Source organism: Rhinatrema bivittatum, chromosome 7 (assembly GCF_901001135.1).
Source record: "Rhinatrema bivittatum chromosome 7, aRhiBiv1.1, whole genome shotgun sequence".
Classification (NCBI taxonomy): Eukaryota; Metazoa; Chordata; class Amphibia; order Gymnophiona; family Rhinatrematidae; genus Rhinatrema; species Rhinatrema bivittatum.
The window spans coordinates 87,226,403-87,251,098 of record NC_042621.1 but is presented as its reverse complement, the minus strand read 5'-3'; the positions used below and the strand labels follow the sequence as shown (position 1 = coordinate 87,251,098).

General features: G+C 44.3%; 1 protein-coding gene across 10 annotated transcripts in view; it reads left to right on the top strand.

The window, feature by feature from the left end:
- ZC3H18 (zinc finger CCCH-type containing 18) overlaps positions 1-24,696 on the top strand; it is a 302,002-nt gene that overhangs the window by 129,006 nt on the left and 148,300 nt on the right. For all 10 annotated transcript variants that reach the window (XM_029608640.1, XM_029608639.1, XM_029608642.1 and 7 more), the window contains one exon: positions 5,854-6,119. In XM_029608640.1, coding sequence (XP_029464500.1) covers positions 5,854-6,119 — 266 coding nt within the window. The remainder of the gene's footprint in view (positions 1-5,853; positions 6,120-24,696) is intronic.

Here is a 24,696-nt window from a genome sequence, read left to right as displayed (position 1 = left end):
TCATATGTTCGCGTCTGGAAAGTGTTTGAAAATTGGTGTTCCCACGAGGGGTTCTTGCGGTTCAGGCCTCGATTTCTCTCGTCTTGTCTTTTCTACAAGAGGGTTTGGCTAAGGGTCTTGCCTTTAATTCCCTAAAAGTGCAGGTAGCTGCGCTTGCTTGCTTAAAAGACAAAACTGAGGGTTATTCCCTCTTCTCACCCTGACTTGCAGCGTTTTCTTCGGGGAGTTAAGAATTTGAGGCCTCCGGTACGGAAAATTTGCCCTCCCTGGAACCTTAATCTGGTTCTGCGAGTTTTGTGTGACGCTCCCTTTGAACCGATTCAGAGAACGACTCTTAAAGATTTAACTCTCAAGGTGGTATTCTTGGTGGCTATGTGTTCCGCTAGGAGGATTTCAGAATTGCAGGCCTTGTCGTGTAGGGATCCTTTTCTTCAAATATCTGATTCAGGTATTACGTTGCATATGGTTCCTTCATTTGTCCCAAATGTGGTGTCTGCCTTTCATGTTAATCAGACTATTGAGCTCCCAGTGTTTTCAGACTTGGATGATTCTACGCCGCATGCTCGGGAGCTTAGGCTGTTGGATGTCTGCAGAACTTTGCTTCGTTATCTCAAAGTTACTAATGAATTCCGAAGATCGGATCATCTGTTTGTGTTATGGAATGGCCCAAAGAGGGGGACCAAAGCCTCCAAAACAACGATTGCCAGGTGGCTTAAGGAGGCTATTGGGACAGCGTACATTATCAAAGGCCGCCAGGTTCCTGACGGTTTGCGAGCTCATTCGACACGGGCTCAAGCTGCTTCGTGCGTGGAGGCGAATTGGTATCTCCGCAAGAGATTTGCAGGGCAGCGACTTGGAAGTCGCAGCATACTTTTATTGCACCCCCATTCTATGTAAACCAGCAAGATATGTTTTCATGATTGCCGGTATATAAAAACTCTAAATAAAAAAAAAAATAAAAAAAAAAATACTTTTGCAAGGCATTACAGGTTGGATTTGGGATTTTCGGATTCCAGATCTTTTGGTGAAGGTGTCTTGCGAGCGGGACTCTCCAGATCCCACCCTCTCTAGGAAGCTTTGGTACATCCCAGGAGTCTGGACTGATCTGGGTACATACAGGGAAAAGAAATTTGGTTCTTACCTGATAATTTTCGTTCCTGTAGTACCAACGGATCAGTCCAGAACCCATCCGGGTTCGAAGGGAGAGTCACCCGCTCAGCTATCACTTTGTCAGCAAACTTCTGTTCTTGTTGTAAACTTGTACACTTTTTTCAAGTTTTTTGAGACATTTGCAGTTATTTGAGATGTTTTTAGTCAGTTATTGCACATAGTGTAATTTTTCAGCTTGGGTACAGATCAATACTGAGCTTCTGCAGGTGCCACCAGGGGTTTTCAAGCAGTGTCAGCGAGGCTTTGTCTTTCTGCATCTGCTGGCAGGGATGAATTAACCCAGGAGGACTGATCCGTTGGTACTACAGGAACGAAAATTATCAGGTAAGAACCAAATTTCTTATTCTGGGCCTCACTTGCTTACTTAATATATTAATCCTTGAAGGAAAAGTATGTATGTGGGAAATTGAAATATTGGAATGTACACTCTTAATTGAATATCTATTATATATCTTCTCGTTTTCCAGTCAAAGTATGATGTATAAATACTTCGTGAAAAATCAATAAAATATGAATTGAAAAAAAGAAGAAAAAAAAAAAGAAAGGCCTGGCAGCAAATGTTTAAAACCTACGGCCATCCATCTAGCATGACATCGCTAATGACATTCACTGGGAACCCGTCTTTTTCCTGGAGCTAACAGATCCCGCCTTTGCCAGATGGCATAGACAGGGCCTGACCTAGATATATCAACTGTTTACAGCTGCTACGGGAGAGAAACTAGACTTCCCTACCTTGCAACAGCAATATAAACTTGCCCATAAAGATTTTTACCCATTCCTCCAGGTGAGGAACTTTATTAATAGTAATCCAACGAGTTGTGGGGAAATAAGCTCCAACCAGCAGATGCGGATGGCATTGGCTTTGGGGAAGTCACAACATTCCACTATCTCTTATTTTTTCAAAAGTTTGAGTGAAACTGGGAAGTTCTCCTGCCTGGAGACATTACACGTGCGTTGGATGAAATGGCCTCAGTTCTCGGTCACTTTTGAAGCCTTCAAAAAGGTGTTCGACTTTCTTTCAGAGATCTCAGAAAATGTTCTGCTTCGCGAAACGGACTATAAATTTTTGTGGCAACTTTATATATCTCCAGACCGTGCTTTTCAATATAAGCTTATTCCCTCTGACCTCTGCACAAAATTCAACCAAGTGAGTGGTACTTTCTTTCATTATTTCTGGGAATGTGCACTTGTAGTAGATTTTTGGGATAGAATCCACAACACATGCAACCTGCTGCCTCACACCACACTACCATTAATCCCAGGGTTTTTGCTCTTTGGTCCTGATGCACAGGACTCTCACACTTTAGGCCCAGCCAAACCTCTTTTCCTAGTCAGAGCACGCTTGATCGGAAAGAAAGTTATCTTGCTTAGATGGATGGAGTCACAGGGCCTGAACCACGAACAATGGTTCCAAAAAATGATTCATCTCTGTTCTGTGGAATATGCCATAGCTCGGTCGTCCTCTTCGAAGAAATTCATACACAACCAAAAAATTTGGGAACCACTTCTAACATATCTCACATCTGCCCTGTCGTCAGAACTGTATTGACATTGTGATACCTTACCTCCATAGGCGCCCCATACCCTGAGATTTGGGAATATCACCAAGCTCCATGATGCCCTTAGCCGTCTCATCACATGGGTTCATAAAAGCCCTAGAACCCTCACTAGCGTAACCATAAGAAATCTCTATATCCCAACTCCTGACCCATGTCTAGATAATGTGGGATTGCTCGTTAGGGCTATTCGCAACATTTGTATTATTGGTATAAATTGCATTATTTATATAATTTGTATTATTAGTATTATTTGTATTCTTTGTACTACCGAGGTCAGCTCGATATAAGTGATAAAAGATTGGAGTAGGGGGTAAATGGGGGGGGGAACGGGATGGGGGGATGAAGGGATATTTGGGGAAAATGTTGAGACATGTTGTTGAGTTTCTGGAATGGTTGTACTTTGTTGAAAATCAATAAACATAGTAAAAAAAAAAATTCAGGAGGACCTTGTGAGACTGGAAAATTGGGCATCCAAATGACAGATGAAATTTAATGTGGATAAGTGCAAGTTGGGAAAAATAACCCATGCTATAGTTACACAATGTTAGGTTCCATATTAGGAGCTACCACCCAAGAAAGAGATCTGGGCGTCATAGTGGATAATACATTGAAATCGGCTCAGTGTGCTGTGGCAGTCAAAAAAGCAAACAAAATGTTAGGAACTATTAGGAAGGTAATGGTGAATAAAATGGAAAATGTCATAATACCTCTATATCACTCCATGGTGAGACCGTACCTTGAATACTGTGTACAATTCTGGTCGCCGCAGCTCAAAAAAAGATATAGTTGCAATGGAGAAGATACAGAGAAGGGCGACCAAAATGATAAAGGGGATGGAACAGCTCCCATATGAGGAAAGACTAAAGAGGTTATGGCTGTTCAGCTTGGAGAAATGGCTGAGGGGGGGGATATGATAGAGGTCTTTATGATCATGAGAGGTCTAGAACGGGTAAATGTGAATCGGTTATTTACTCTTTCGGATAATAGAAGGACTAGGGGGCACTCCATGAAGTTAGCATGTAGCACATTTAAAACTAATCAGAGAAAGTTCTTTTTCACTCAACGCACAATTAAGCTCTGGAATTTGTTGCCAGAGGATGTGGTTAGTGCAGTTAGTGTAACTGTGTTTAAAAAAGGATTGGATAAATTCTTGGAGGAGGCGCCCATTACCTGCTATTAATCAAGTTGACTTAGAAAATAGCCACCGCTATTACTAGCAACGGTAGCATGGGATCTTCTTACTGCTTGGGTACTTGCCAGGTATTTATAGCCTGGATTGGCCACTGTTGGAAACAGGTTGCTGAGCTTTATGGATCCTTGGTCTGACCCAGTATGGCAATTTCTTATGTTCTAACCTGCAATCCTTTCAGGGGACCTCTTTTCTTAACCTCCTCCCTTCCAGTGGACCCCCCTCTCTCAACCTTCACTCCTCCAGCTGATCCCCGCTTACAACCTCCAGCTCCTCTCATCTCCCCATCTTCTCTCTTTAACCCTTTCAGCACTTTTTGTATTCCTTTCCCTCTCACCCTGTCCCCATTCCCTCCTCACTTTCATCGCCATCCCCTTTCACCTCCTAGCCTCACTTCCTCCTCTCTAACTTTTCTCTTACATCCCCCTAGTAAATATTCTTTCATTCTTCCTCTCTCACCCTCTACAGCCAAGCCCTCTCCAGCTGATCCCGTCCTCAAACACCTTCTGCATCTGACATCTCCTTTCAAACAGCCCCTTCTCTGAATATCACCCTGGGCGTAGGCCAGTAGCAACATTTTCCTTTGGGCTCCATAGCAATGGTGGATGACAACTGGTGAAAAGAGTGTCTAGCATGATGATAGGGGCAACATGTTTCAGTGGTTCATTGGTGAGTAAGAAGAAAGGAGTCATGGTAGTCCATGCATACTCACTCCTCCCCAACTCTCATGGCAGGTCCCAAGCCCAATAGTGATATGCAAGCAGCATTTGTAATGAAAGTCAGCACACGGGCATGTGAACCACTGCAAGCTCACAGGTCCAGCAGCAGCCTCAATCCCTCCACATGAAGGGCTGCTTTTTACCACAGAAATTAATGCAAGGGTGAGACTTTTGTAGGGGCTGTGAGTGCGTGCTGGCTTACAGGCTCCATGCTGCCGCCTTCTACTAATGCTGCTGCTTCTAGAGCCTGAATAGCACTGAGACACTTGTGACCCCAATTTGGGGACCCGACCCACAGTGTTGGAAGCCCTGGGGTAGACTCAGAAGTAATCTTAGGAACTATTTCTTTAGAGAGAGATTAGTGGATGCATGGAATGGTCTCCCTGAGGAGGCAGTGGGGATAAAAACAGCATCTGAATTCAAGAAAGCATGGGACAAGTATAGGAGGTTTCTGAGGAAGTGATGGGTATTGCAAGGGCTATATAAATTGGACAGATGGGCAGACTGAGTGGGGCCATATGGTCCTTTTCTTGCCGTCATGTTTCTGTGAGACTTTCTGACAGTGAGTCCATGATGTGATGAACGTTATTTTTTTCTGTGTATAATGGTGAAGAAAAAATAACTTATTGTAAGGACACTCTCTCCCCGCTTTAGTGAATAATCACATGACAAAACTGCTAATTTAATGGAAATATCACTTGTAACTAAATCCTTTGTGAGGTGCTTGGTGCCGGAAAGTGTGTACCAAGTTTTTGATTGTACAGATGGGGTACATTTCCAAAACACAGCCACCTTTATTCAGAAGTTCATAAAAGGCCATAACTGCATGCTCAAGTCTTTTCCAGTAAAATGTAAACATTTTTATGTGAAACTCCAGAAGGAGGACAATTACATTTGGAGAGTGAGAGCTAATAGACAGGGTGAGTACAGTAATATTGGAGTCATAGACAGTAAATGTGGCAAATTTCACATTACTCCATAACAATTGTATTCCTGGTACTGGTAGAAGGCTTTGCCTTTGTATCAGGCCAGAGTTACATTCTTCAAGAAGAACAGGAGATGGGGAAAGCCACCATGCCTGAATAAGTAATCGTCGTCTGTCTGTTTCAAATCAAGTATGGATTAAATAAGAATGCAACTACAATCTAAATGTCTGGAAATAATGTGACACTATATATATATATATATATATATATATTTTTTTTTTTTTTACAAGGAAAGAGAACGAGAGCGGGAGAGAGACAGAGACAGACAACGTGAGAGAGAGCGGGAGCGAGAACGAGACCGTGAGCGGGAACGGCGACAACGGGAGAGGGAGCGGGAGAGAGAACGGGAGCGGGACAAGGAACGCCAGCGGAGAAAAGATGAGTGGGAGAGAGAACGAGCCAAGAGAGATGAGAAAGACAGACAACACCGAGACAGAGAGAAAGAACGAGAGAAGGAAAAAGAGAAACCCAAGCCCAAATCTCCACAGCCACCAAGGTAGGTGCCAGTGCATGCTTGTCGTACCTGGAGGCATTGGCTGTGAGACAGATGACACTTATGTCTGCTTTGTCCTCACCGCTGCTTACCTAGGAAAGTGAGTATATCCCTTCCACTCATGAGGGATGGGTGCTCTGAACTGGCCGTGCAGTGTATGCAGCAGTCCTATGGTATTTACCAGCAGGCAGAGGTTCCTGGCTGCCTATCAGCCATTTGCAGTAATACTAACCCTTGGTGTATGACTAGGCCTGTGCATACCTCATTGTCATACTATATTTGAGAGGCCTTTCCCTCTGCTAAGCCATTCCCATAACATATCAGACTGGCTTCTGTGCAGAGATCTTTTTTTATTATATTTTTCATCAAGTAGCAGAATATAGTTAAAAGAGCATGTTTTTCCTCTGCTCATTTATGAACAAAAAGTTGGTCCTGAATTTGGACGCGCGTCCGATACAGTACAGTGCGCTCCGTTGGAGCGCACTGTACTGTATCGGCCTGTGTGTTAGTGGTAATCGGCTCTCATCCAGCCTGCTCTGAGAGGTGGTGTTGCAAAGTGAGAGAGAAGCCTTCCTCACAAGCCCACCCCATTAAACTTGAATGGTTTCCAGATCGCGAGGGACTGGTGACTGTCAGCAGACATTCACCAGGCATTCTGCTTGCTTTTGATTTTCATTGTCTCATTAAAACTTTCTGCTTGTGACATCTTCCTGCATTCAGAATTACCTTCTTACACTGCTTTAGCTAGAGACAGCCCCACGTTGTCAGCCCTACAAGCGTGAGCACTCTCTATCCAAGTCAGTTCTGTCTCCTCCCCTCTTTGGTCCTCTGCCGCTCTGGATGGATGTGTAGGCATGCATAAAACACAATACTTCCTTCATTTCATCCAGCCTTTCACCCTTGCCCTTGCCAGATGTGCTAAAATTCTGTCATGGTTCTGGTTTCCAAACATCCACTATCTCTGTCAGTGAAGGAGTTCCTTGGGGCATCGCTCTCTCCAACATCTTGTTGAGTATTTTTTCTGTGGAGGCTTGCACTTTATTTATTTAAAATCTTTTCTATACCGTCGCTAAGTAGTATACCATCACAACGGTTTACATGTGGGCACATAAATTAATGTAAGTGGGTGCATACTATCGTACATTCTAACAGGTGCCACAAAAGGTTCAGTTACAATAAATCGTTAAAGACAATCAATTGTTTGGTGAAGAGGTCATGACCAGGTGTACCTGTAAGGTACTGTACACGGGTAAAAATCATATATATAGTGTTTACAATTACGTTTGTGAGGTAGATTCCATAGATTATTGAGATGCGCATTCTTAGAATTTATTTATTTATTTATTTAAAAACTTTTCTGTACCGTCATTTAGTGATGTACCATCACAGCGGTTTACAGATAGGCACGTAAATAGGTTTGGATTGGTTTATAAATTATCTAGAAGGTGCCAAAAACTTTTCGGTTACATGATTCAAATAATATACACTATATGGAATGCGGATTGGAAATTCCATTTATATGATTAATAGAAATTCATACATGAGATATACTGTATTTTTCTTTAAGGTAAGACTTAAGTATGAGAAAAAAAACAATAAAAAGCATATATGTTATTTGGTGACTTTTAACTGTGTGTAGAAGTTCTTTTTCTCTTTCTTGTTTTTTTTAATACTTACTCCCCACTCTCATCTTGAAAAGCTTTTTTGAAGAGCCATGTTTTTAAACTCTTTTTGAAGAGTTTTAAATCTCTCATTAATCTTAATTCGAGTGGCATTGTGTTCCATAATATTGGACCGGCTAAGGATAGTGCTCTCTCTCTTACTTGCATCAGTTTAGCTGTCTTTACAGAGGGTATGGTTAATAGAGCTTTATTGACTGATCTGAGGTTTCTCTGGGGGACATGTAGTCGTAGTGCAGTATTTAGCCAATCAGTATTTTGCTCATTGATTAGTTTGTGAATTGTGCATAGTGTTTTAAATTGCACTCTTTGTTCAATTGGCAGCCAGTGTAATTCTGTGAGTGTTTGAGAATAGTGCTGTGTGCTGGTGTTCTTCTTCTGCCTATTCCTGTATATTTTCATTCTCATTCTCTTTATAAAATGCTTGTTTAAAAAGTCATGTTTTTAAACTTTTCTTAAAGATTTTGAGATCTCTTTTCAACCTGATCTCTAGGGGCATTGTTTTCCAAAGTGTGGGGCCTGCTAAAGATAAGGCGCTTTCTCTCACTCGAGTTAGTCTCAAAGTTTTTACTGAGGGAATGGTTAAGAGTGCTTTATTTGCCGATCGAAGGTTTCTATGTGGGACGTGCACGCGTAATGCTGTGTTTAGCCAGTCCGATTTTTCATCATGTATTAGTTTATGTATGGTACACAGGGCTTTATATTTAATTCTGTGTTCAATAGGTAGCCAATGTAATTCTGCCAGGGTTTCAGTTATATGCTCCCTCCTCCTTTTTCCGGTTAGTATTCTAGCTGCTGTGTTTTGAAGTATTTGAAGTGGCCTTAATGTTGTATTCAGGAGTCCTAGTAAAAGGGCATTACAGGAGGCCGTGCTGGAGAACACTAGTGCTTGAAGTACTGTTCTGAAATCAGTTATTGTTAGTAGTGGTTTTAGTTTTCTGAGTACCATGAGTTTTGCATAGCCCTCTCTTACTTTTAGCGATATGTATTGTTTTAGATTGATTTCTGGGTCCATTATTATTCCAAGGTTTCATACTTTTTCAGCTAGTTCAGTTTTCTGGTTGTCTTTGAGGATTATTGGAGTTTGGATGATTTCCATATTTTTCCGTTCTAAGTGTAGAAATTCTGTTTTTTCAATATTGATCACAAGTTCCATTCGGTTTAGCAGTTGTTTTATAATGTCTGGTACATGTTTGCTAAGGTTAATGTTTTCTCTAGTGTGTCCTCGATTGGTAAAATTAGTTGAATTTTGTCTGCATAAATGTAATATATGATTCCAAGACCTGCTAGCAGATGACATAAGGGCAGCATGTATATGTTAAAGAGGGTTGCGGACAGGGCTGATCCCTGCGGTCCTCCTGTTTTGAGATTGACTTTTTCTGATAATACGTTGTTGATCTGAACTTGAAAGAACCTATTATTTAGATATGAACTGAACCAGTTTATTGTTTTGCTTTGTAATCTGATTTCTTCTAGTCTTTTTAGTAGTATTTTATGGTTTACTGTGTCGAAGGCTGCTGCTAAGTCTAGCATTATTAGCATATAATGTTTACCACTATCGAAACCTCTTAGAATGTTATCTGTTAGCGAGAGAAATAGTGTCTTAGTGCTGTAGTGCTTCGAAATCCATGTTGAGATGGATACAGTAAGTTGTTATTATCTAGGTGTTCAGCTAGCTGTTTCTGTACTGTTTTTTTCTATTAGTTTAGCTATTAGGGGAAGATTTGAGACTGGGCGGTAGTTATTCAGGCTCAGGGGGGGTCACTTTTTTTTTCTTTATGATTGGTTTTATAATTGCCCCTTTCAGTATATCTGGCATAGTTCCTTCTTCAAGGGATAGGTTTATGATTTTAGCTAATGTAGGGGAGACTTTGTTAGTTGTTTTCTTAAGTTCAAATGTTGGTATTGAGTCAATTTTGTGTGGAGCTGGGTTTATGTTTTTTAGCATGTATTCCACTTCTGTCTCGGATATCTCACTAAATGATTACCATTGGTTCATGTCTCTTTTTTGAATTTTAATTTCTTGTTTGTTAGTGTTTGGAAGTTTATTTCTTAAGTTAGTAATTTTGTCAGTGAAAAATTTGGCAATTTCGTTACATTTTGATTCTGGTAGGTTTTGCGGTGATTCTTGTTTGTCATTGGTGAGATTTGATACTATTGAGAATAAGGTTCTTGGATTGTTAGCAAATTTTTCTATTTTATTGCTGTGGTATTCTTTCTTAACATTAAGGATTAGTTGTTTGTAGAAAGCTAGATGTTTTCTGTATTTGGTTAGGGTATCGGTTGTTTGGTGTTTTTTTCCATCTTTATTTGAAGCATGCTAGATCTGTGACTGTTTCTATCCTATATCCCCCTTTCCCTTCTTTCCTCTAGTGAGAATGTTTGGAGAGCCTTCAACCTCTTTCTTTGGGGTTTGTGTTGCAGGTCTGTGTACGACTTTTTTTTTTTTTTTTTTGTACATTGTTTGATGCTCCCCTGTTCATGAAGTTGTCATATGGTTAGAGCCTATGGCTTTTCTCTTACTCTCTGTCTATGGAAAAAAAAAAGCTTAGAGACTCGGGCATTTAGTTACTTGCCACCTAGTTCATGATTTGCAGAACCCTGCCTCTTTCTGTTCTCCTCAGAGCCAAAGCGTAACGCGCATCAGAACCCTAAGGTTGTCGCTATGATGGCTGGCAGAGCAGGAGTCCTAAAGTTAGCTGCATAAACTCAGCCAGATGTATTCAGCGGCATGCCTGCATCACTGAATATCCCAGCTCAGTTAGCCAGATACATTTATCTGGCTAACTTTAGCGTGGTGGAGGACCAGAGCTTCAGCTTCAGCTCTTGTATGCCTACCTCTGGAGCTTGACACATACCCTGTCGATATACAGAATATGTTTGCTGGTGCTATCTGTCAGTCCAGCCTGCTCAGTTGTAGTGATGTTCCTGAGCAGATCACTAGAAGGCGCTGTGAACAGACTCCTAGCTCTGACATGCAGCCTCTCCCAACTGCAAGGGACCTGATCGGAAGGCAGGAGCACACACACACACACACACACACACACTATATGCCCACGTCCGTGCTGCAGGGCTGACTCTGTGCCATTGGGACAGAGCCAGCGAGAGCTGCTGCATTATCCAATGAAGTATCAGCTAGTAGAATAGGATTATGTACATTTCCTATCTACAAGAGCTCCATTGGGAGTGTTTGTGATCAAGCCTATAATCCAGTTAATGGTTTTAGTTCATCAACAGGAAATTACATTTCATTAGGGAAACCAGAGCATGACTACAGACCTGAAGAGAGCTGGAGAAATATATCAATTAGCCATATTCAAAATATATCTTTCTGTAGTGATAAGAGTGAGAGAGACCCAGGAGCAGAAGATTAGCTTAAATCCTATCTACATCTGATTCAATTTAACAAGTCTAGAATGGCCAGAGGAGGATGACCTCAGTAAAAATAAAGAAAGAAATACATAAACATTGCTCCTGGTGGAATTCAGTGCTATATAGTTTAGAATTCTGCACACAATATTTTAAGTTTGCAAACGTTACATATTTATTTGTCAAAATAACACAATATAATTTGAGTTATTAATTTAAACTGCAATACAGAAAAAAATCTAAGATGCCATGGTTTTTTTTTTTTTTTTTAATTTGGCCCAGCTTTACAATTATAATGTTTTTGTCTGGTTACTTTGGAGCCTGCTATCTTGCTGTGTGTGTTGGGGTGGGGGGGTTGGTAAGCTCCATAGTAATCATCACTCTTTTTAATCAAAGAAAATATAAAAGCTTAAATGGTTATCTGCAAGTCTTAACAGCAAGAGAGAGAGAGCGCGGGTGTGTGGGTAGATTGGAGTTGAGGAAAAGGGAGGAGAGTAGAGGGGGGGTGGGCTGGGGGAATGAGAGTGGAGAGAAGTAGCTGCCTTTTCATGTACCATTCACTGTTCATAGGGGAATTCTGCACCAGCAGTTAAAAATGATACAACTACACTGAGGCTGAGGAGCCAGAAGTAGCTTTATATCATGTGATCAGCCCCTCTGCCTGCTCGTGGCTTGTCTGTTTCCCATCTGCTGGAAGGGAAGCCAACATTTGTGGTTTAGGCTCATATGGAGAAGGTCTGAGAAAACTACTTTCTGGAAATAAAAATGGAAAAATTACTCTGGTGTAAGAGTAGCCTAGTGGTTAGAGGAGCGGGCTGAGAACCAGGAAGACCAGGGTTCAAATCCCACTGCTGCTCCTTGTGACCTTGGGCAAGTCACTTTACCCTCCATTGCCTCAGGAACAAACTTAGATTGTGAGCCCTCTGGGGACAGGGAAATAACCCCAGGACCTGAATGTAGTCTGCTTTGAAGAGCCTAAAAACCAGAATCTAAATCAAATGCAAAGAAATAAACTCAGGACTCCCATGGAGAAGCTGTGAAATGGACATGTTCTGGGCTCGTGTGCACGTGTGGCAGCTCCATGACTGGCAGGCCACATTTGCTCAGTTTACAGACAGAAATCCTGTCATGCCATTCCTCTGTCAGCACAACAGATGCACCATGGAGACTGGGACCGTCCATTAACTGCTCACTCTTTAGGTCTCCGGAGCACTTTAGAGTTATTAAGAGAAAGTTGAATATTTAACTATTAAGCTCAGCAGATTTCATCCAGAAGTCCTAACATAGTGGTGCTCAACCATTCCTGTTCTGTAAGCCTGTGCAGGAAGGAAGAGAGTCTGGGGCAAATTCAGAAACTATGGTGTTTCACCTTAAAAATGTAAGATCTGTTCTTTATATCATTTATTCTGTAACATCAGAAGTCCTGTCTGGCTCCTGAGCACTGATCCACAGCAAGCAATGTCCCCGTATTATCTTTTGGGAAGATCTGCTAAGATCAATCATGAGAATTGAACTTTCCCTGCAGGTGGTTTTGGTTCTGATCACAAAATGTAGACACATCAGCAGAAAAGAACCAGTCTGCCCACCAGCTTGCCTAGTCGCCCCTACCTATACTGGTGTAGCTAAAGATATTTTCCTACTTTCTTCCCTTTCTGCATCCTTTCTTCTCTCCATCTGGTGTCTCAAGTCCCTGGAGATCTTACCTAGTTCCCCAAGGGTATACCACACCACTGTTTGTAAGTTATGTGGGTTTCCAGAGGCAGCACATCATACCTCACATCAGCAGTCCAAGTTCACTGACATTTTTTTTAAAGGCACTTTTAAAATTTGCATTTTAAACCAAGTAGTGTGGTCGCTGGGTTAGTCTGCGTAGATGTAAAAGGCAACAAGTAGTAAGCAGTAGCTAGTCAGAGATGAATTCAGCTAGCCCAGTAAAATGATTTTCAACTTATTTGTAAAGTTTAAGTAAGGCAAGTTTAAACTGGAGTTGTTTTTGTAGATATGAAGAGTGCTGGGGACATTTGTTCATGTCATTTAATTCCTCTGATGGAGACTTGTTTTGCGTTCAGTTTGAGCAAGAGGCAAGAAAGTGATGCAGGTGGTGAACATGTAAAACAGGTGCTCCCCCAAATGATGGCGCAAGGGCCGGTGTGGCCTTTGGCTGAATTTCATCCGACCCCCAGCAACAACAGCAGAAGGAACTTGAGCCCACAGCAGTGATGATTTTTTAAAAATTCATATTCCTCCTTTCGTGACACTTCAAAGCCGATTATATTTAGGTATTGTAGGTACATGCATACATACACACACATACACTTCTGCATGCTGGATCCAAAAAAATGCCTAATGGATATGTTCAGCGAGACTAACAAAATCATATATTAAAAAAACTATGGCAAATCCAAATATAAAAATCAACCTTAAAAAAATTATGTATGTAGCTTAATTTTAAATGTATATATTTTTATCATCACAGAAGGAACTTGATCTGGCCTGCAGTGGTGATAGCATGAGCACATTCTGCCACTACTGCCAGCTCAGATACTTGGTCAGAATTTCAAGTGTCAGCACATCAGAGCAGCAAGGGCATAGCATGTATTGCTGCTCTATGTATTGCTGGCATTTAGTGCTGCTTGTGCAGGCAGAACCACTTGGGCCAAAAACTGGGACAGCCATAAGGAGTTTTCGGCTGCTGTGGAGGAAGGCATTGCGGTACAAGCTGTGATTCTCCTAGGACAAGCAGGATGCCAGTCCTCACACATGGGTGACATCATCGGATGGAGCCCAGCACAGAAAACTTATGTCAAAGTTTCCAGAACTTTGACTAGGCACACTGAGCATGCCTAGCATGCCTTATACCATGTATCAACATGAGGTCCCACTTCAGTTTCTTTTTTTTCCGCAGAGCTTTTGTCTCGAAGTTTCTTGAGCTCGTGGTTTTTTTTCTTGCTTGGAAAGTTTTCATGTTTTTTGCATCTTTTCAGTGCAGGTTCCTCTCCGGTTCCCTCTAGTGTCTCAGTGAGGTTTTTCAGTGGTTCGGTAAGTTTCCTTTCGCTTCGGTCCTCCCATGGTGGCGGTGCCTAGGTGCCCGCTGGTGTCGATCGCCCCACCATCTCCACTTGTGTTCTCGCCCCGTTCAGTTCGTATCGTCATGGCTTCAACGAGTTTTCGACAGTGTTCATCACGGACCCCCACAAGGTGTGCATCCTCTGCCTAGGGGCATCGCATGACATCCGGGGGTGCCGCCTGAGCAACCAAATGACCCTGAAGGGGCGTCACGCTCACCTTGACAAGATGGAGAAGCTCTTCAGGGCGAGAAAGTCTGAGCCTTAGTCATTGGTGGCATTAATGATGAAGGACCATGGAGCTGCACCAATGGACACTGAACCATCAACATCGGCAGGGCTGTTAATGCCGTCGGCAGATAGGGGGGCAAGGACCGGCCTCTGTTGTTTTTTTCCAGGTTGAGGACATTGGGTTCATAGTCTTCGACCTCGGCACCAGGGAAAGACTGGGCCAAGCACCAAGGGAAGCTGAGGAAGCATCAGCACTGGTCGCCTTCGATGCATGGTGCCAGGCTCAGGTTGTCACCAGCAATTGCCGAGATGCCCCCAAAGTGTCTCTGCAGCGAGAAGTGCCTATCCTCCATCGATGCTGGGGGACAACGATGGTCTCCACCGGTCCTGGTGTCAGTTGCTGATCCACCTCGGGGATCCGAGGAAGATCTGGCCACCCCTCCTACCTCCCATCTCCCAGTCCATTTTGGTATCAGCAACTTTCAAGGAGGAGTTGAAGCGCAGACTCCAGCTGACTGTCGATTGAGCACTGTGGGGCATCGAGCCGGCGGCACAGATGGTATCGGTGCCCGCGCTTTCCTTATTGGAAACCACTACTGGAGCATCTCAATGTGCTCATTGGTGTGTTACTGACCCAGTTGGCACCGGTTCTCAGAAACCCATCAATGCCCAGCAGGGCACCGATACTTCCCCGACTGATGCAGTGCTCGTTGCTGGTTCCGAGGAGGAGGAAGCTCCATCAACACTGGTGGTGCAATCGTGGCCTGCAGCCCCCCCCCCCCCCCCCGGCCAGCTTTGCCAGGGCCGGCATCAATGCCACTGGTGCCTAGGCCTCTGGATGAAGGCTGAGCACCCAGGGCCTCATTAGCTGTGGATTTCAGTAAGGATGAGGCCCCTTATGACCCCTGGGAGGAGAATACTGCTGAATCCTCCTCAGAGGACTCGAAGGGTCTCCCCTAAGAACCGTCTCCTCCATCAGAACGAAGGCAGTCTCTACCTGAGGACCTGTTCTTCACAGGGTTTGTACAGTCAGTGGCGAAAGCCATCCCATTGCAGTTGATGACAGAGGAGGATGCCAAGCCCAAAATGCTGGAAATCCTCCAGTTTGTGGAGATTCCTAAAGAAATCTTTAAGGAGTTGCTGTTGAGGATTTGGGAGCACCCTCCTCACGGTTTCTCCTGTGAATAGGAAAGCGGATGGGGTTTACCTCATCCAGCAGGCTACTGTATTCGAAAGGCGTCAGCTGGCACACCAGTCAGTGGTAAAAAATCTGCTCTCAAGCGGGCCAAGCACTCTCAGACCCATTCCTCGGTGCCCCCTGGGAAGAGCTCTGGATTCTCTTGGGAGGAAAGTTTTTCAGGGGGCTATGCTCATTGCTGCATTGCTTCCTACCAGCTCTAAATGAACCAATTCTCTCACAACCTCTGGAAGCTGGTGCAGGAGGCGGCTGAGTGGCTGCCTCAACAGCAGCAAGACACCTTTCTGTCATTGGTGCATCAGGGCCCGGAGTGCAGAAAACACAAGGTGGCTCCACCTAAGATGTTTTCGAAACAGCAGCGAAAGTCTCTGCAGCAGGAATTGGTGCCCACAGAATGGCATGGCTACGAGCTTTAGATCTCCAACCCGGAGGTGCAGGATAAGACTCGCTGACCTGCCATGCAGAAGAGAGAATCTCTTTGGAGACAAGGTAAGGGATGCGGTAGCCCAAACTGCAAGATCATCATGAGACTCTCCAGCATCTCTCCACCAGCACTTCGGACCCGCCCTCCTCAGCCAGGAGGTCTGTGAGGCTGGGTCAGAGGAGATCTTTCTACCGCCAGAGGAAGTACTATCCTCTGGCCCTTCGCTCCCATTTACAGAGAGTGAGCTCTAGCGGCCATTCCAGGCAGCAGCCAAGCCTCAGCTGCCGCCCCAGCCAAATCCCGGGAAGGGTTTTGACTGGATTGTAGGTGCATAAGCCAGCCGCCCATACATGAGATGCTGGACCCCCAGGCTACGGTATTTGCAAATCAGTGGCCCAGTATAACCTCAGATCAGTGGGTTCTGTCCATCATCCGTCAGGATACTGATTGAATCTATTGGGTATCCCACCAAATTGCCCCCATGCCTGTTTTTGGGGCCACTAGCGCATCAGGTACTATGAACGGAGCTTTCCTCCCTCTTAACGGCCAGAGTGGTCAAACCCGTACCACCGGGGCAAAAAGGGCGGGAATTCTACTCCAGGTACTTCCTGGTTCCAAAGCGAACAGGGGGACTCCTTCCCATCCTAGAATTAAGGGCCTTGAACAAGTTTCTAAAAAAAAAAGAAAAGTTCAAGATGGTTTCCCTGGGCACCTTGATTCCCCTCCTGCAAAAAGGGGACTAGCTAGGCTCCTTCTATATAAAGGATGCATACAACCTCATCGAGATCTTCCCAGATCACAGGAAGATTTGTTTTGGGAAAACAGCACATCCAGTACAGAGTGTTGCTGTTTAGGCTAGGGTCGGCCCCACGTGTCTTCACAAAGTGCCTGGCCATGGTGGGGGCACACCTCTGCAGGCTGGGAGTGCCTTTTTTCCCCCTATATGGGTGATTGTCAGGAGCACCTCTCGGACAGGGGCGAAGCGGTCCCTGCACTTGACTATCCGGGTGTTGAAATCACTAGGATTCATCAATAATTACCCAAAGTCCGATCTCAGTCCGTCAACTCAATTGGACTTTGTAGTAGCCCTGCTAGACACAGCTCGGGCAAAAGCCTTTCTCCCGCGCTCTATGGCACTCACCTTGGCATCCATAGCGGAGGTGATTCAACAGAGCCAGCAGGTATCAGCTCAGCACATGTTGAGGCTGATGGGCCTCAGGGCCACAACCATCCATGTAACTCCCTTGGCATGCTTACACATGCAAAGAACCCAATGGACCTTGTGGTCACAGTGGCACCAGGACACTCAAGACCTCCAGGCTTGCATCCGCATCACTACTTCTCTCTGGGACTCCTTGTCCTGGTGGTAGGTTCTCTCAAATTTGGAGCAGGGAATACTTTTCCAAATTCCCCCCACCCAAATTGTCCTTACCACGGATTCATCCAACCTGGGGTGAGATGCTCATGTAGACGGGCTCCGCACCCAGGGTCTGTGGTCTGCCCAGGAAGCACAATGTCAAATCAACTTCCTGGACCTCTGTGCAATCAGGTACACTCTGTGGGCTTTCAGAGATAGGCTGTCCAACAAAATTGTCTGATTCAAACAGAAAACCAAGTAGCAATGTGGTATGTCAACAAGCAGAGAGGCACAGGGTCGTACCTCCTGTGTCAGGAAGCGGTCCAAATCTGATCCTGGGCCCTGTCCCATGGGATGGTACTCAAGGCCATGTATCTGGCTGGAATGGAGAATGTGATAGCGGACAAACTGAGTTGAGCTTTCAGGCCCCATGAGTGGACCCTGGACCAGGGGGTGGTGAATCAGATCTTCCATCTCTGGGGAAGTCCTGATGTGGATTTGTTTGCGATCCCCTGCAACAGGAAGATGACTCAGTTCTGCTCCCTTTTTCAGGAAGATGAACCTATACTGGTCTTGGAAGGCGATGACTCTTCACAGCACAGCAGCCCATAAACCATGTAACAGAATTGGTGAAGACTTTCTTTGCCTTGCTTAGCAGATAAGGACAAAGAGGGTACCTTTCAACCGCTCCTGTCCAGAGTGTTGGATTTGTTACTTCAAAGGGAAGTCCCTCTCATCTCCATGACATAAGAGCTCCCATCAGAAGTCCCAGGGGTGGGATCTAGTCCTCTTGCTGTCCCTCACTGTGAAGTTTAGCCAGACAGGAGAGCTCAGGATACCACTATCTGAAGCATACTCCAAGAATATTCCCCTCTGAGACAACCAACGACCCCATCCTGAATGCCATCATCATTACTGGGGTCCTGAGTTAGAGTTCCCTCACCTCTCGGGTCTGAAGAAGGGTCTATGAGGATTCCCATCAAGTCTTCCCCCCCCCCCCCCCCCCCCGCATGATCTGCTGAAGCACTCTTCATCACCAGATGATCTCTCGTATTCCAAATCCTTGGATAAGCTGGGTAAGAATGTGGGAGAATATGGCATCCTGCCCCCCCCCCCCGCCCCCCGTAGCCAGAAAACTGCACCTTAAATATAGAGTTCAGCAAAGCCCCGAGGTTTGAGATAGTTAGCCATCACACCAGTCAATGATAGTGGAGGCAGCACTGAAACAGCCAAAGAAGACTTACATTTTCTCCAACATTTCAGCAGGCAAGCATCCCAGATTGAGAAGAAGGGATTTTCAGAGCTTGTTGCTGAATGCTAGCTTCGCAGCCTGTTAGTTCTTTGTGGTGCAATGTTCACGTGATTGTGTCAAGGAGCTGAAACCCTTGCTAGAGTTGCTGGATGGAGAGGAGTGCAAACATCATCATCTCTGCTCCATAAATGAATCATTTAGTACTGTTGCCATTGGAATTTGTCGAATGGCATGGTTGAAAGGCCAGCATGAGCATGTTCATGGCAAGTTAGCCGATGTGCCCTGCTCTGGTGAGAAGCTCAGAGAAGCAGTCGCCACATGTTGCCATCCATTCTCCTCTCAGCAGGATCTCATCAGCTGTCTTCTAAACATCCATTCTTTGCTTTCAAGTGCTACTGCTTCCAGGGACATCTCTTCCTCCAGTTTAAGAGGTATCATGCACCACATGCACATCCACAACAGCAGCTTCAGCCACAACAGCCCAGTCCAAGCCTGAACTAGTTTTTCATTGGACTTGAACCTAATGGGGTGCATTCACTTTTACTTGAAGAAGTGGCCGAAGATCACCAAGAGCTACTGGGTCCTCAAAATTGTTGAGTCCGGTTATTGTTTGTGCTTTTCCCACCCTCCAATGCTACACCGTTGTTTGGCCTTCAATCTGGCTCTTTCGCTTGACCCAGCTCCATCTTGAGGTGACGTCACTTCTCAGCCAGCGGGCAATAAAACTTGTCTCTTCCAATCACCATGGCAGGGGGGTTTACTCCTGCTATTTCCTTATCCCTAAGATTAAAATCCATCCTGGATTTAGGAAATCTGAACTAGAACCTGTTATGGGAGACATTCATAATGAACTCCCTCCACACCATCCTACCCTTCACTCAAGTAGGAGACTGGAAGTGTGCACTAGATCTGAACAATGCATCTGAGCGCATACCCATGCATTGCTCCCATTGGCAATACGTTTGTTTTGTAGTGGATTCCTCTTGCTACCAATACAAGGTCCTCCCTTTCAGGCTGTCTGTAACCCCGAGGCTCTTCATCAACTGCCTAGTAGTAGTACCAGCACACCTTTAGATATTAGGGTGGGAACGCAAGGAGCACTTATCAACTTTGGGGAAATCTAGAGGTATTATTATCGACACTATCTGCCACACCCTTACATTTTTGGGTATCCTGCCTCCCATCTTTCCTATCATTTAAAAATCACCAAAAAGGCCAGATGTGGGCTGCCCTCCCCCCCCCCCCCCCAAAACCTTCTTAGCAAACAACAGCTATCCCTCCCCTACCCCAACAAATACTGAAGAGGACCCCTTCCACCCCGACCCTGCCTGTTCTCTTGAAATGTTTGGGGACTCCCTGGTATAAAGTGTGTGAGTTGCTCAGGCTGGGTGCTTTCTCTCTGTTGACAACTCTCTGGTGTGCTTTCCGCTACCTGACACTCCTACAGATGGAAAATAATTCTTTCTTTCTTCTCCTGCCTGCCACCTGGCATCTCCTGTCTCGGAAAGTATGCCCAGTTTAACAAGGCGTGCCATTATTGTTCTTCTAAATATAAACCTCTGTGCTATTTTTAGCTAAGTGCTTTATGAAAATAGCAGGATTCCCCAGTGGGTGAGGCTTTAATCTTCCATCATTTACCTTGTTCCTCCCCCTCTCATGCTATTAATAGGATTGATTACAGTGTGCTTTCACTAAGTGTTGCAGAAACCACCTCCATTATCTTGAATGTAATGTTCAAACAGAGTTACTTCATCAACGTGGTTATTTATAATTGCCGGCTCTTGTCACACTAGCTAGCCAGCCGCTCAGCTTGGCAGGGGCACCTCTAGACAATCTGAAAATGACTTGCTTCATCCCAATGTGTTTAGTTCATCCCAGACATAAATTTAAAATTAATACCTTTGGATGTTTCCTTTTGCACAAGTAATTGAGAACATTTTCCAATCTTACTCAGGAAGAAACTGAAAGTAAAAACATCTCTGCTAAATCTAAATTTAAAAAAAAGTACTTAATTCAGCATTTAATAGCTGAAAGAGTAAACTAATCAATAACATTACTTATACTTTAATTACATATGGAAAAGGAACCTGTGTAATGTCTAGAGCACATGTACTAGACTACCGGAGGATCTCCATGGAGGTGAAAGTTCATCTTTATAGGGAGCAGCTAGCAGACAGCTGAAGTCCAATCAAATAAATCTGCCAAACGCAGAAAATTGTACAGCAAAATCCCTCCACAAACTGGGCAGAAGCATGAAAATTGTGCAATTTGCCAAGCACACTTTTAACCCATGGCTGGACATGCTATAAGGGGATTAGCGCATCCAAAATGCGTGTCCAGCCCCCTGCAAAACTAATAGTGCTCATCACATGAAAATGCATGTTGATGAGGCTATCAGCTATTCTCCCCAGATCAAAAAAAAAAAAAGGTACGCCTGACCCGCACATTTTTACTCTCAGAAATTAACACCTGTCCAAAGCAGCCCAAAAATGTGTACAGAAAAGCAGAAAATACTGCTTTTCTGTACTCAATATCATGGCGATGTTATGTTGGAGGAACCAAAAGGTTTAAAAAAAAAAAAAAAAGTGTACTGGCAGTCAGATTAGGGAAACGGATGCTCTATTAATGAACATCTGTTTTCCTAACCCGCCGACAGCCACCTCTCCTGGGTGCCCACTGCCAGGGAAGAGCTAGGGCCGCACATTTCTCCCTAGTGCCTCCTTGGCAGCTCGACCCCTCATTTAAATATTCAATCACACTCCCAGGAAGAGGAGGTTGGGACATTCAACACTGAGCACCCGTTTTCCGCGCTGATTTATTGTACCGGCCCCAGTTTGTGGCCGTAAGACTATGAGCGTGTCCTGTAAGAGAATTTCAGCTGTGTGAATTGTCAAGCCCCGAGTATCTTTCCACATATATTTAAAGTGGTGCAGGGATTTTCCAGATCACATGGAGCGGTCATGCTTGAAGAGAGGGGCCTGTGTGCTCTCCAAAGCACATGAACATCGGCGTGTAGGGTCCAGTGAGAGGTGCCGCATCCTGCAGAAGAGAATCCAGATTGTTTCCCTGATCGTTGTGAGAGCTGCTTCCGTTGGTGTGCTTGCTTTTGTTTTTAAATTTGCATTATAAAACAAAAATGAAATGGTCTTTATTCTTCAAATTGTACAAAGCTAATTGCGACATTGTTGCCTGGGCTGGCTGCCTTAGAGGAGTGTCAGAAGAGAGGACAAAAACCTGTCGAGCCTGAAAGCGGAAACACCAAAATAACCTGATTCACAGCTTGCATTTCTGAAGCCAGAGCCCTGCAGGGCTGGTTCTGAAGTGGAAAGAAACACTGCGATTGATCCTATGCCAGCACTTTATCTGCTGTCCTGTTAGCCAACTTGGGACTTCACTGCCAGTGGTGTGTGTATATGTGTGTGTGATGAGGCAACGATCAGATCTTCAGGAAATAATTAATAGCACCGAAAGTGTTTTTACCTCTTACAGGCAATTGATTGCATGTGGCTGTGGCCTGTAACGTCACAGCATTACGACAGCGATAATTGTGGAGCACCCAATGCCTGGATTCCGTCATTTGGGAACTTCACAAGATTTTAGGTGCTGTGTTGATGGTAGCTAGTCATATGGGCACACGTTTATATTGGAAATCCAGTGGGCATGGAAGGATAAAAATAAAAACCAGATGCCTAGCCCAGGTGTTAGTGTGCCAAAGGCCAGTGCCTCCAGTAAATCAGGATGATCTCCAAGAGGAACTGTAGGTGCTTTCCTCCCGTGTCCTTCTGAGAGGATGGGGAGGAGGAGAGTAGAGGCTGTGTTAGTGTCTTCTCCCATTCTGTGCTTGCAGGAAATCAGGCCCATGGCATTCACCCTTTAAGACAGTAATGATTCTTCAGATACTTGGAGTTTACAGGTTCACCATTCAGAGAGAGAGAACAGGCACGTGGATCTCTGGGGGGATAGGAAGGGACAGAAACAGAGAAAATAAGAGGGTTGATACTTCCTTAGGCTTGAGTGCTCATGTCACTTTTAGTCTCACTGCATATACTGTGCATTAAATTCAGTAGGGGAAAAATTAGAGACCCCCACGTGAACTCAACTGGATGAACCTGGCAGAGGGGGGAACACATGCTGGCATGGAAAGCAGGTCACACTGCTAGTTTCCGTTTTGTCATTCTTGACCAGATACTTTTCATGTTGGCCTGCCTTGCTTCTTTAGACAGTGGTCTTGTTCCTACTTGGAGCTTGCTTCCCCAAGTAGGCAGTATTAATGTACAATGGGCCCTCATCCTAATGAACAACCTGGGAGCCAACAAATACCTTGTTAGAAGCAGTACTTGTCTTGGGTGCAAAGTGATTACAAATGGCTTACAGATTTGGTGAAGCTGGTCTTTTCATTGATGTAGTTGTGAGAATTGTCAAAATGGGCCTGTGGATTTGAATTGAGCTGTATCAGAGAGAGCCATATATAGAGGGTACACTGTGCTAGGTCCTACTTTGCCTATCCAGACGTAGCTGCTTTCCAAGGTATCGCATGCTGATGCCACACACCAGCAGGCTGCCTTCCAAGCACTGCTTCTTCCTCGTACCTAACTAAACTCATTAGATAAGGAAGGATAGAGTAGCATTGAACTCTAGTGGGAAGGGGAGGAAGTGTCAAAGACTATCTGAGACTGTGACACCTGAAAGAAACCCTGAAACCATGTAGAAATATTTTGCACCGAGACCTATGCCAGCATTAAGAGACTTTAAAAAGGGCTCCGGGGCGATCCGGGAAACTATAGACCAGTGAGCCTGACTTCAGTTCCAGGAAAAATAGTGGAAACTATTCTAAAGATCAACATCGTAGAGCATATAGAAAGACATGGTTTAATGGAACACAGCCAGCATGGATTTACCCAAGGGAAGTCTTGCCTTACAAATCTGCTTCATTTTTTTTGAAGGAGTTAATAAACATATGGATAAAGGTGAACCGGTAGATGCAGTGTATTTGGATTTTCAGAAGGCATTTGACAGAGTCCCTCATGAGAGGCTTCTAAGAAAACTAAAAAGTCATGGGATTGGAGGCAATGTCCTTTCATGGATTACAAACCGGTTAAAAGACAAGAAACAGAGAGTAGGATTTAAATGGTCAATTTTCTCAGTGGAAAAGGGTAAACAGTGGAGTGCCTCAGGAATCTGTACTTAGACCGGTGCATTTCAATATATTTATAAATGACCTAGAAAGGAATACGAGTGAGGTTATCAAATTTGTGGATGATACAAATTTATTCAGAGTAGTTAAATCACAAGAGGATTGTGATACATTACAGGAGGACCTTGCAAGACTGGAAGAATGGGCATCCAAATGGCAGATTAAATTTAATGTGGACAAGTGCAAGGTGATGCATATAGGGAAAAATAATCCTTGCAGTAGTTACATGATAGGTTCCATATTAGGAGCTACCACCCCAGAAAAAGATCTAGGCGTCATAGAGGATAACACATTGAAATCGTCTGTTCAGTGTGCTGCAGCAGTCAAAAAAGCAAACAGAATGTTAGGAATTATTAAGAAGGGAATGGTTAATAAAACTGAAAATGTCATCATGCTTCTATATCGCTCCATGATGAGACCGCACCTTGAATACTGTGTACAATTCTGGTCGCCGCATCTCAAAAAAGATATAGTTGCAATGGAGAAGGTACAGAGAAGGGTGACCAAAATGATAAAGGGGATGGAACAGCTCCCCTATGAGGAAAGGCTGAAGAGGTTAGGACTGTTCAGCTTGGAGAAGAGACGGCTGAGGGGGGATATGATAGAGGTCTTTAAGATCATGAGAGGTCTTGACCGAGTAGAGGTGACTCGGTTATTTTCACTTTCGAATAATAGAAGGACTAGAGGGCATTCCATAAAATTAGCAAGTAGCACATTTAAGACTCATCGGAGAAAATTCTTTTTCACTCAACGCACAATAAAGCTCTGGAATTTGTTGCCAGAGGGATGTGGTTAGTGCAGTTAGTGTAGC